Source organism: Oncorhynchus masou, chromosome 17 (genome assembly GCF_036934945.1).
Source record: "Oncorhynchus masou masou isolate Uvic2021 chromosome 17, UVic_Omas_1.1, whole genome shotgun sequence".
Classification (NCBI taxonomy): Eukaryota; Metazoa; Chordata; class Actinopteri; order Salmoniformes; family Salmonidae; genus Oncorhynchus; species Oncorhynchus masou.
Window position 1 is genome coordinate 11,898,387 of NC_088228.1, and position 12,927 is coordinate 11,911,313.

The 12,927-nt window shown below is 45.0% G+C and overlaps 1 protein-coding gene across 15 annotated transcripts in view; it reads right to left on the reverse strand.

Annotated features, from left to right (window-relative positions):
- Positions 1-12,927, reverse strand: part of LOC135558474 (kinesin-like protein KIF1A) — a 46,961-nt gene that overhangs the window by 12,304 nt on the left and 21,730 nt on the right. For 2 of the 15 annotated variants that reach the window (XM_064992292.1, XM_064992291.1), the window contains exons 14-37: positions 12,815-12,853; positions 12,205-12,231; positions 11,617-11,816; positions 11,262-11,341; positions 11,073-11,148; positions 10,831-10,910; positions 10,432-10,538; positions 7,501-7,584; positions 7,042-7,222; positions 6,869-6,941; positions 6,666-6,762; positions 6,377-6,525; positions 4,998-5,176; positions 4,714-4,851; positions 4,321-4,439; positions 4,103-4,188; positions 3,833-3,968; positions 3,228-3,408; positions 1,227-1,317; positions 943-1,061; positions 791-846; positions 576-684; positions 394-460; positions 210-294 (exon numbers count right to left, since the gene is read on the reverse strand). In XM_064992292.1, the coding sequence (XP_064848364.1) occupies positions 210-294; positions 394-460; positions 576-684; positions 791-846; positions 943-1,061; positions 1,227-1,317; positions 3,228-3,408; positions 3,833-3,968; positions 4,103-4,188; positions 4,321-4,439; positions 4,714-4,851; positions 4,998-5,176; positions 6,377-6,525; positions 6,666-6,762; positions 6,869-6,941; positions 7,042-7,222; positions 7,501-7,584; positions 10,432-10,538; positions 10,831-10,910; positions 11,073-11,148; positions 11,262-11,341; positions 11,617-11,816; positions 12,205-12,231; positions 12,815-12,853 (2,559 nt within the window). Of the gene's footprint in view, positions 1-209; positions 295-393; positions 461-575; positions 685-790; positions 865-942; positions 1,062-1,226; positions 1,318-3,227; positions 3,427-3,832; positions 3,969-4,093; positions 4,189-4,320; positions 4,440-4,713; positions 4,852-4,997; positions 5,177-6,376; positions 6,538-6,665; positions 6,763-6,868; positions 6,942-7,041; positions 7,223-7,500; positions 7,585-10,431; positions 10,539-10,830; positions 10,911-11,072; positions 11,149-11,261; positions 11,342-11,616; positions 11,817-12,204; positions 12,232-12,814; positions 12,854-12,927 lie in introns of all 15 variants that reach the window. The other 13 variants (XM_064992298.1, XM_064992299.1, XM_064992295.1 and 10 more) reach the window with 11 other exon arrangements.

Here is a 12,927-nt window from a genome sequence, read left to right on the forward strand (position 1 = left end):
GCCACAGTGCTTCTACATCTGCATTCTTTGATGTTTGGGGTTTTAGGTTGGGTTCCTATATAGCACTTTGTGACATCTGTTGATGTAAAAAGGCCTCTACAAATACATTTGTTTGATCGATTGATGTACTGTAAAGATGGAGCTAGTGGATCTTTACTGTCATTACGCTCTGTTGTCTCCTAATAAAGCATTCTTCCAGCCGTACTCACCCACCACCAGCTCCTTGACCTCCTTCCACTCTACGTCATTTCCTGTCTCGTGTGCTATGGTAACTGTGATCCTCCTCTGGATGCCCTGTGGACAGGTCACCACACAGGAAGTCAACACTGGGCTTTGAATAACTGAGAAATAGATTCAAATCAACTCCCCTCTGAAAATGTTCCAATTCTTTACCTGGTGAAGGAGGAAGGTTCCATGGCAAGGCATGCCACCTCTGTGGTCCACCACTGAAGGGATATAGCTGAAGACAAACACAGAACAAATGTACAAACTATATGAGTAAATTATGATTGTTGTGTCCATTTGATTCCTTGATACGAACAGGGAAGTAAGGAAACAGATGTAAGGTTGCTCACTCTCCATTGGCCTCCAGCTCACAGATCTCAAAGAAGGCCATGAGGTCATATTTGGAGTGACATGGGCCTGCCATGGAGCGGGTCAAGGTGTTTAGCTTGGTGGCCGGCACTGTGAAAGAGAAGGAATGAATCTGGCCTGGTTAACGTTCTGGCACTGTGACAAAACACTTTGCTAAGATAAAGAGAAGGACACATTGGCATGTTTGAACCCTCACCTGGTTTAGACAAGGGCATGACCCTCGGGAATTGCCTCCTAGAAGGTCGAAGGGGACTGTAAAAAAAGTGAGAACTTTTAAAATGGACTATTTTAGCAAGACAGTGAAACGGGATCAATTGAAGAAGAAGAGAACGAGTAGAGTTTTATCACCTGATGAGGTCTTTGCAGAGAGGTGGGAACGGCTGCTTCTGGTAGTGACCAAACACCTCGAAGACGATGGGCTGGGTCTTGATGTACTCCACAAACGACTTGGTGACCTCTACCGTGATCTAATAGATAAATCAAAAGTGAGGTTAGCCATCACTCAATAAGGCCTGTAACAATGGATGATACAAGGAAATACAAAATAAATTGATTAAATAATGGTAATATCATAGAAATGAGACCTATTAGTTGCAATGAAAAAGAACATATTGTTTCTGGTCAGTGCTTACATTTTGTACATGGTAGAATCCCAGAGGAGGTCCCCTGCCTGTGTTCTTCAGTGGCTCAGTGGAGAAGGCCTCGTCATGTCGGTGGATGAAGCTGGAAGTAGAAAAACACATTCAATCAGGGGCGGCAGGGTAGCCTAGTGGTTAGAGCATTGAACTAGTAACCGGAAGGTTGTGAGTTCAAACCCCCGAGCTGACAAGGTACAAATCTGTCGTTCTGCCCCTGAACAGGCATTTAACCCACTGTTCCCAGGGGCCCCTGAACAGGCATTTAACCCACTGTTCCCAGGGGCCCCTGAACAGGCATTTAACCCACTGTTCCCAGGGGCCCCTGAACAGGCATGTAACCCACTGTTCCCAGGGGCCCCCAAAACGGGCATTTAACCCACTGTTCCCAGGGGCCCCTGAACAGGCATTTAACCCACTGTTCCCAGGGGCCCCTGAACAGGCATGTAACCCACTGTTCCCAGTGTCACTTGCCCCCGAACGGGCATTTAACCCACTGTTCCCAGGGGCCCCTGAACAGGCATTTAACCCACTGTTCCCAGGGGCCCCTGAACAGGCATGTAACCCACTGTTCCCAGGGGCCCCCGAACGGGCATTTAACCCACTGTTCCCAGGGGCCCCTGAACAGGCATTTAACCCACTGTTCCCAGGGGCCCCTGAACAGGCATTTAACCCACTGTTCCCAGGGGCCCCTGAACAGGCATTTAACCCACTGTTCCCAGGGCGTCATTGAAAATAAGACTTATAAGACTTATAATAAGTCTTAACTGACTTGCCTGGTTAAATAAAGGTAAAATAAAAAATAAAATATTCATTAATCATGTGCATTGAGTGTATACAAAACAATATGCATTAAACTACTGCACTGTAACATTACTAAATACACTGAGTGTACAAAACATCTTCCCATGACATAGACTGACCAGGTGAAAGCTATGAGCCCTTATTGATGTCACTTTTAAATCCACTTCAATCAGTGCAGATGAAAGGAGGAGACCGGTTAAAGAAGGATTTTTGAGGCAAATGAGACATTCAGAGGGTGAACGGACAAGACAAAATATTTAAGTGCCTTTGAATGGGGTATGGTTGTAGGTGCCAGGCCAACCAGTTTGTGTCAAGAACTGCAACACTGCTGGGTTTTTCACACAACAGTTTTCCATATCAATAATGGTCCACCACCCAAAGGACATCCAGCCATTGGAGTCAACTTGGGCCAGCATCCCTGTGCAACGCTTTTGACACCTTGGAGAGACCATGCCGTGACAAATGTAGGCTGTTCTGAGGGCAAAAGGGAAAGTGTTCTTGATATTTTTTACACTCAGTATATAATATTTACTACTCTCAATATCCTGCATTGATTATGAGCACATTTGATGGAAACTTGTCTTTCACCATCAGACGGATCTGCCTTAGGAATAACACTAACCCTTAGGAATAACACCAACCCTTAGGAATAACACCAACCCTTAGTTTAGGAATAACACCAACCCTTAGTTTAGGAATAACACCAACCCTTAGGAATAACACTAACCCTTAGGAATAACACTAACCCTTAGGAATAACACCAACCCTTAGTTTAGGAATAACACCAACCCTTAGGAATAACACTAACCCTTAGGAATAACACTAACCCTTAGGAATAATACTAACCATAAGATTAAAGTTTGTTTAAATCAAGAGAGGGTGGGTTGTTTCTGGATAGAGAAGTGACAGGCCCTGAATGGCACGGCATTGTCATAGCATAGCTATGAGACAGTTAGAATGCGAGGACTGCCTGAGTTAAAGTACCTGAACCATAGACACTTGTAGTTGTTCCTAAGAAGAGATTTTAGAAACAAATACCTCCATATGCAACATCATCATCATCGTCATTCAAAATACTTTTCCTCACTGACATCTTGTCAAGTCTCTCTCAAAAACATTGAACCTAAACCTCAAGACACTTCCTGGTCAAATAAAGTCTAAAACACATCAAAAAGTTGGATGTGAGGCACTAACTTGAACTGGCAGAAGATATCGGCATATTCGGCAGAGATGCTGGAGGCTTGCAGCACGGTGACCCTGAAGGTGAAAGTGGATCCGATGCGGAGGTGGGACAGGGCCTTCTCCTGGTTCAGCTCCAGGGGTAGTTCCAGACCCAGAACCCCCTTCAACGGGCTCTGAGGGGCCTCAGGAGTAGCTGTGACGGGGGACAAGTCTGGGGTCATAGTGAGGACATGTTGACCTTTCAGTTAACATTTCATTTGACATATTATGGTTTATTTGGATAGGAAGCGATACGAAACACATCGACACATTGAATAAACAAGTATCCGATGCATTACACCCTAGATAGGCTTACAGAAATATGTCTTCTCTAAACATATTTGTGCGGTTAATATCTGAGGACCACAATGGGATTAAGTCGTTGACTTTGTTTGTCATCCTCAATGATTTGTAGTGTGGGCGCTGCCATTGTACACCACTGAATATATATTTATAGTAGAAAGGGAATGTGACCCAACGTTGAGACCACACTTGCAATACCAACAGAACATACATAACACATTATATTAAAGAGAAATCAGGTGTGATGATGAAGATGATGACTAAGATGCCCTTACCAGTACAGGTGTTGTTGTTGACCTCGTCAGGGTCAGCTCCTATGTCAGAGGTCTGTCCCTCCCCCTCAACAAAGCGGAGCTCCTCTTGGGAGGTGTTAGAGTGAGACATGCTGCCAGAACACGACTCTGTCTGGAACTGACCAGACAAACACTTGATATGAAATATATTATAACCCTTTTAGATAATGATACTGCATTGTTTTAGATACAGCATGCAGACAGTGGCTTGGCAAGTACTCCAGTTTTTATATCATCTCTTACTGATTCTACCTTCTCAAACTGTTGGTCCTCAAAGGAGATCTTGGCAGTTCCTGACTGTCTGACACCAGAGCCGTAGTCAGGGGCTTCTTCATCAGCTGGGGAGAGAAGACAGCTGGTTGGTTACGACTCCAAACACTCAACAAATACTAGCAGCATCCATAAACAAACTGTAATAGCTGTTGTATCACTCTGTCTTTCTCAGTTTCACAAGAGTCAACTCTCTGTACCTGAGATGGCCTGCACTGCCACCCTGAGGAAGCCCTTCACCTCTCCCTTCTCACTGACGATGGCCACACGGTGCACCAGGGGCACGGGGTACAGCAGGTTACTCAGGTACACAAAGGCCCTGCAGACGGGGAGGAGAGGGGGAGCAGGAACAGACACAGGAAAATCATTTCAGAGCGTCATAGAGTCTTGAGGTGGTCTCTAGTGCGGCAAGTCTACTAGCCCGGGCCCTGTTCAAATATTTTTCACGTGTATCCTCCCCTCTGTATGTTATTGGATCGGTTTCTATCCTTTTGCTCTCATAATGAAAACACTGGCTGCTTAGTGATTACCTCAAAGAAGTAAGGGAAAGACGGCTACATTTGAAAAGAAGAGGGCCTGGGTCCATGACTGACCTGCCCACCAGACGGAACCATGGGAAGCGGTCATAGAAGGGGTCTCCCCCGGTCAGGGCCTGGTCACAGTCCTCCACAGTGCTGCTGGGCACCTCCGCCGCACGGTCGTACATCTCCCTCATCAGGTCCAGCCTCTGCCTACAGGGGGCAGAACAGTCAACACACGGTCAGCACAGATTACATCACACCAACAGACACAGTAGACGCTGGGTAACGTAAACCCATATAGTCCTACATACCAGAGCTATGTGGAAAATAAAGTCCCACGATCCCCCCACACATACCGGAGTTTCTCCAGGGTCCAGTAGTGTGTGGCCCCGTTCTTCTGGTCCTGGATGTCCACTGCTACGATGGTGCTGGGGAAGGGCTGTCTCTCCCTCTCCTTGGTCACGCTGGGGGGCAGCAGGTCCGGGGGCAGTGGGGAGTACAGAGTGTCGGTCAGCAGCACAAACTGGAACTGGACCTGCAAAGGAGAGAGTGGATCATTTTAATATTTTAGCACATTAGCAACAAAATATTTTTTTTTTTTTTTTATGTTGATGTCAAATCTCATTTCACTGTGTCATCGAACCGATTGACAATTGGAAAGGTTCAATGACTACGCAAGTTTTTTTTGTTGCAATTACCAGTCTTTGCTGACACGTTGAATGGATTTACAGTTTCCTAAGACAGTTAACATTTTTACATTTGAGTCATTTAGCAGGTGGTCTTATCGAGAGCGGTTTGCAGCAGTGAGTACATACATTTGTTTTGTTGTTCATCCTAAGAACAGTACTCGTCTGATTCTGTGCACTCATTTAGTAGATTGACTGAACTTATCAACAACACAGTTTCATTTTACAGATAGCTGTTTCACCATTGAATCTTTGTTCTACTTTATAGATATAACGTACAGTGAGCTCCAAAAAGGTATTGGGACAGTGACGCGTTTGTTGTTGTTTTGGCTCTGTACTCCAGCACTTTGGATTGGTAATGATACTTTGTGCCCAATAGAAATTAATGGTAAATAATGTATTGTGTCATTATGGAGTCACTTTTACAGTAAATAAGAATATAATTATTTACCATTCATTTCTATTGGGCACAAAATAATCTGAAACACAACCACAACAAAAAACAGCAAATGCATCTAACAAGTGTGTAGAGTCACAAGCTTTATGTAGTCATTGCGTGAATATGGGACCAAATACTCAACTTTTGACAACTTTAATACAAATATATGTGAATTTGTTCCAATACTTTTGGTCCCCTAAAATAGGTGGACTATGTACAAAAAGCGCTGTAATTTCTAAACGGTTCACCTGATATGAATACAAAATACCCTCAAATTAAAGCTGACTGTCTGCCGTTCAACCACATGGTTGTTGTATCATTCCAACGTGCTGGAATACAGAGCCAAAACAACAACAAATGTGTCACTGTCCCAATCATTTTGGAGCTCACTGTATATTTTATTTTTATTTTACCTTTATTTAACTAGGCAAGTCAGTTAAGAACAAATTGTTATTTTCAATGACGGCCTAGGAACAGTGGATTAACTGCCTTGTTCAGGGGCTCGGGGATTTGAGCTCGGGGATTTGATCTTGCAACCTTTCGGTTACTAGTCCAACGCTCTAACCACTAGGCTACCTGCCACCCCAAAATATAATGACAGTGTACCTACCTTCTTCTTGAGCTCCACACTGATGGCGTTGGCTTCCTTGAGGAAGATGGCGTTTCCCCACAGCAGGTCCCTGAGGGAGGTAAACTGGTAGAAACGCCACTTACGGAATGCCCACAGTGCAAGCTCCGTCTCACACTTGGTCCATGGAACTATGGGAAAAACTTACAACATTCCATCATTCTAAAAATATTCCATTGTCTGGCCTCAGCAACGGGCATCTTATTTCAAAACGATTGTAAAATCTTGAAAAAGGGTGGTCTAGGTAGATAACTGTCAATCACTGTCTCACCTTCCTCCTCAGGCTCCTCCTCTTCCTCTGGGGGCTCCAGGCAACGGGAGTTTCTGTCCACCTGTTTCTGCAGGGCCTCCAGTTTACTCTCATAGTCCTAGGAGACCATGGTGCAAACACATCAAATCACATGACAGAATATAGCGCATATATATATATACATATATCTCATAAGTATTTCAAAACATCTCTTAGTGTCTTACCAGTCTCTGTTGTTCCAGAAGGTTACTGGCCTCCTCTCGTTCTCTGCGGTACTGATCTTCTAACTCTTGAAGCCTGCAGACAAAACGATCACAAATCAGTTTTAAGCTATATAAAAGGATGATAGTTCATTACAGTTGGTGCTTTGCCAAAGGTAGCCCATCGATTATTGTACCTTGACTCCATCTCCTGCTTCATGTCGATGCCCTGTTTTTCCAGCAGCTCTCTCTGGGCGAAGGCCCAGTCCACGGGCTCCACGGGGGTCTCAGCGAAGGGCGTCCTCTCCCGCTCCTGCCGCGCCTGCTCCGGGTCATTGAAGCGGAACACGTGGCTCTTCCCCATGATAATGCGGTTCCCTGGGGTCAGGAGTCAAAGGTCAATATGAGGTCAACCGCATCATGCATCAGTTGTTTCATACATTTTTACCTATTGATGTTTTTCTAACCCTTGGAGTGTGAATCACCTGTGATGATTCTTAGTTTATTTGTAGATGTTGTATATGGAAGCTGATTCATGCCAAAACAAATAAAACATTTTTCAATAAAATCCTTACAGAGTTTTTCAGTATGTTTTACGTGTGTGGTATATATGTTTCCCGCGCTCAGTGGAAGACGCTGTGGGGTTCAAGACTTACCTGAGCGAAGCAGAGTAGGCATGGTCACCAGTTTCCCGTTGACATAGATCTCCGCCCCCTCGCAGGGCTCCAGGAAGACGTTCCCTGTGTCATCATCATCAACAGACAAGAACCACCGGGGATGGTGAACATTTGACCATTCTACTGACTCTCTTGCACTGGTTCTGTGCACACTGACTGGACTCTACCCACACACTGACTGGACTCTACCCACACACTGACTGGACTCTACCCACACACTGACTGGACTCTACCCACACACTCACTAGACTCTACCCACACACTCACTGGACTCTACCCACACACTGACTAGACTCTACCCACACACTCACTAGACTCTACCCACACACTCACTAGATTCTACCCACACACTCACTAGACTCTACCCACACACTCACTAGACTCTACCCACACACTCACTAGACTCTACCCACACACTGACTAGACTCTACCCACACACTGACTAGACTCTACCCACACACTGACTAGACTCTACCCACACACTGACTAGACTCTACCCACACACTGACTAGACTCTACCCACACACTGACTAGACTCTACCCACACACTGACTAGACTCTACCCACACACTGACTGGACTCTACCCACACACTGACTGGACTCTACCCACACACTGACTGGACTCTACCCACACACTGACTGGACTCTACCCACACACTGACTGGACTCTACCCACACACTGACTGGACTCTACCCACACACTCACTGGACTCTACCCACACACTCACTGGACTCTACCCACACACTCACTGGACTCTACCCACACACTCACTGGACTCTACCCACACACTCACTGGACTCTACCCACACACTCACTGGACTCTACCCACACACTCACTGGACTCTACCCACACACTCACTAGACTCTACCCACACACTCACTGGACTCTACCCACACACTCACTAGACTCTACCCACACACTGACTAGACTCTACCCACACACTCACTAGACTCTACCCACACACTCACTAGACTCTACCCACACACTCACTAGACTCTACCCACACACTCACTAGACTCTACCCACACACTCACTAGACTCTACCCACACACTCACTAGACTCTACCCACACACTCACTAGACTCTACCCACACACTCACTAGACTCTACCCACACACTCACTAGACTCTACCCACACACTCACTAGACTCTACCCACACACTCACTAGACTCTACCCACACACTCACTAGACTCTACCCACACACTCACTAGACTCTACCCACACACTCACTAGACTCTACCCACACACTCACTAGACTCTACCCACACACTCACTAGACTCTACCCACACACTCACTAGACTCTACCCACACACTCACTAGACTCTACCCACACACTCACTAGACTCTACTGTCTGCTGTGATTACACTACTATAACTAAAGTCTAGAACCTCACTAGTCCACACCTCTATAGTCTAGAACCTCAGTAGTCCACGTCTCTAGAGTCTAGAACCTCACTAGTCCACGTCTATATAGTCTAGAACCTCACTAGTCCACGTCTCTATAGTCTAGAACCTCACTAGTCCACGTCTCTATAGTCTAAAACCTCACTAGTCCAAATCTCTAGTCTAAAACCTCACTAGTCCATGTCTCTATAGTCTAAAACCTCACTAGTCCACGTCTCTATAGTCTTGAACCTCACTAGTCCACGTCTCTATAGTCTAGAACCTCACTAGTCCACATCTCTATAGTCTAGAACCTCACTAGTCTACGTCTCTATAGTATAGAACCTCACTAGTCCACATCTCTATAGTCTAAAACCCAGTCATCCTAATCTAGTGTCACGCCCTGACCTTAGAGAGCCTTTTTATTTCTCTATTTGGTTAGGTCGGGGTGTGATTTGGGTGGGCATTCTAGTTTTTCTATTTCTTTGTTGGTTGGGTATGATAACCAATCAGAGGCAGCTGTCTATCGTTGTCTCTGATTGGGGATCATACTGTGGCAGCCTTTTTTCCCCCTTTAGTTGTGGGATCTTGTTTTTGCATAGTTGCTGTCTAGCCCTGCAGAACTTTAAATTCAGTTTTGAATTTTTTTGTTTTGTCAGAGTTCAGTATTAAAAATCATGAACACTTTCCATGCTGCGCTTTGTTCTCCTTCATCTAACGACGGACGTTACGTTACGTCTAGTCTATTAGCCAGTCATCCTAATCTATAAAACCAGTCTTCCTAATCTATAGTCTATAACCCAGTTTTCCTAATCTATAGTCTATAACACCAGTCATCCTAATCTATAGTCTATAACACCAGTCTTCCTAATCTATAGTCTATAACCCAGTTTTCCTAATCTATAGTCTATAACACCAGTCTTCCTAATCTATAGTCTATAACCCAGTTTTCCTAATCTAGTCTATAACACCAGTCTTCCTAATCTATAGTCTATAACTCAGTTTTCCTAATCTAGTCTATTACACCAGTCTTCCTAATCTATAGTCTATAACCCAGTCATCCTAATCTAGTCTATAACACCAGTTTTCCTAATCTATAGTCTATAACCCAGTCATCTTAATATATAGTCTATAACACCAGGCATCTATAGTCTATAACACCAGTCATCCTAATCTATAGTCTATAACCCAGTTTTCCTCATCTATAGTCTATAACACCAGTCATCCTAATCTATAGTCTATAACACCAGTCATCCTAATCTATAGTCTATAACATCAGTCATCCTAATCAATAGTCTATTAGCCAGTCATCTTAATATATAGTCTATAACCCAGTCATCCTAATCTATAGTCTATAGCCCAGTCATTTTACTCTATAACACCAGTCTCACTAGTCCCAGTCTCTACAGAGTCTCTATAACCTCTGGTGCACTCAGGCATAATCTGCCAGTTATTTCTCCCACAGAAATATAACGAATAGAACTAGCATGGTTCGTCCACAGTTGGTCAATTCAGTCTCACCTTCTCCCCCGGGGCCTGTGGTGCTGCTGAAGGTGCAGTGCTCATCCTGGATAAAATGGCCGCTGAGAACGATGTCCTGGCGACTTCTAGCGTCCTCACGACCCACCCTGAGGGAAAGATACAGAGGACATGGAGTATAGAGTGATTTGCTGTATGCAGATGCATTTCTTGTAAGAAAGCTATTTCAGTCTTCACATTCTGAAGATGATAAAATATCCTCGTCCACTTCACAGGACCACTCATCACCTTTGATATTCCAGGTAGTAAACTTAAACAGCTAACCCCCCTACTCCGAATCCATATATACTGTACTACAGGACTGTTGGCCACCTCAGTCCAAAATAGTTCTCATTGAGAAGTACACACTTCCTGCAGGTGGAAGAAAGCAGTCGTTCTTACTTGGTGGTCCCATCTTTGATGTAGTAGAGTAAGCACTCAGACATCAACGGGTCCTCGTTTAGGTTCACCAGGTGAGGGGTCTGGAAGAAAGACATGAACATTAGGACTTGTGTCTAAATGTTGTTGACAGGGGTTGTTGTAGCATGATGGGGGGAAAATGATTATGTACAGAGCATTATGGGTACTGTAGTGGATATCATTACAGTTGTGATAGGGGTGTACTGTATTTTTGAGGTTCTGACCTTCTTGGGGGAGAACACGCCCACGGTGCCTCCATCTTCTCTCATGGCCACACCCATCTCAGCCAGTAGGGCTTCCCTACAGATAACAGAGAGCCATGTTTTTGGGGAATTAGGGTTTGGGTTAGTTATAACGGTTATTTAAGACAGAGGGACTCAGATGAGGATAATGGCTCAATCCGTCTAACACACCTCTGCATCCGGATATCTTCAGTACGGCGCAACTTCTCCTCCCATGTTTCATTGAGCTCTGCAATGATTTTCTCTGTTTCCTAGGGTGGAAAGAATGACAAATGTCTAAATTGGTATGGTACACACATGGTATTACTAAGCATTGTGGTTAGCCTCCCTCACCCTTGCCATCTCTCTCTAATTTTCCTCTCTATCTCTATCTGTCACCAGCCATCTCTCTCTCCCCACCGCCTTCCTCTCCTCCTCTCTCTCCCCTTCCCACCCTGTCTCTTTCTCCTTCAATCCCTTTAGCTCACACAGTCACTTACTCACTCCCCCACTACCTCTCATTTCACCCTACCTCCCTCCTACCTACCTTGAGTCTCTCTATGGCCTCCTCGGAGGCGGGGCTGAAGATGCGGTCGTGTAGGTTTGCCATGGAGCCCGCGCGGCTGGACAGAGCAGAGAGTGAGGGGGAGGGGCTCATCCCAGTCATGGCATTGGTCACTGTGGATAGATCACCCATTTGATTGACAGCCTGGCGTTTATTGACAAGGTTGTTGTAATCACACAAGTCTGCCAGAAGAAGAGCGGGAGTGTGTGGGGGAGAGAGGGAGAGAGAGGGAGCAGACAGCAGGAAGGTGAGGAAGAGGAGACATCGGGGTGGAGAGAAAAACAGAGAGATGGACATATGGAGGAAAGGGAAGAGCAACAAAAAGAAGAAGAGAGCTCAAAAGATGGATTGTAGAAGCAGACAGGTGCTTACCAAAGCCACTGCAGAGAGAGCCAGAAAAGAGCAACTTAAACTGATGGAATATGTTAAGCATACGATAAGTTAGAGCCAATGCATTTCTCTGACATTCATATGGGAAATATATTAAATACCAAGCTAAAAACAAGCAATGTTATATGAAGACCAGCCAATATATAGGGCAGCCTAGAAGAAATGTCTTTTAGTTCTTACTTGCAGTATAATCTCCAGGCTGAAAGGCTGTGAAAGCATTATTGAATTAAATTCAATGCAATTCCAAAAAACGTCATTCATCCGCAAGGGACAATTATGCCGGGCAAGCAGTGTGAATTAGAAGGCAGCTGAGCTCTAGAGACCCAACCAGAGCCCACATTAAGAACCTGGCATATCATAGCTCCTCTTCAGAAGCAGAGCATCCAATCAGCTAGCTACACACCCAGAGAACTGGTGTAACCAATGTTGCATGCATCCCCAACAGTCTAAAATGGCTTCCTCCCCTCGTCTCCTCTTCTTGATCTACACTGATCTGAACAGGTGGACAAGTCTGTTCCCTAAGAGGAGTCCACCATCTTGCGTTCACCTATCCCATGTTTGCAGATCAGTGCAGATAAACGAGGGAAATGAGAACATGGAAAGTACTATGAGAGCAGTTTCTTGTCTACAGGGTCTGCTGGTCTCATGTAAAACCTTTCTATAGGTTTTAGATGAGTTTTGGTTCGGAGTCCTGTCATAGTTCTGGGGTGTAAGGACTTTAGTGTCATAAGAGTTTGAGCTTTATTGTCAAGTTAGCTGCAAAAGCGTGAGGTTGTCAGAATATACACACTTTTCAAACCAGCTATCACAGGACCAGGACATCGATACGCTGAGAGGAGAGGGGAGAGAGAAGAGTGTGTGTGAGACACTCATCTTGTGTGTGTGTGTGTGTGTGTGTGTGTG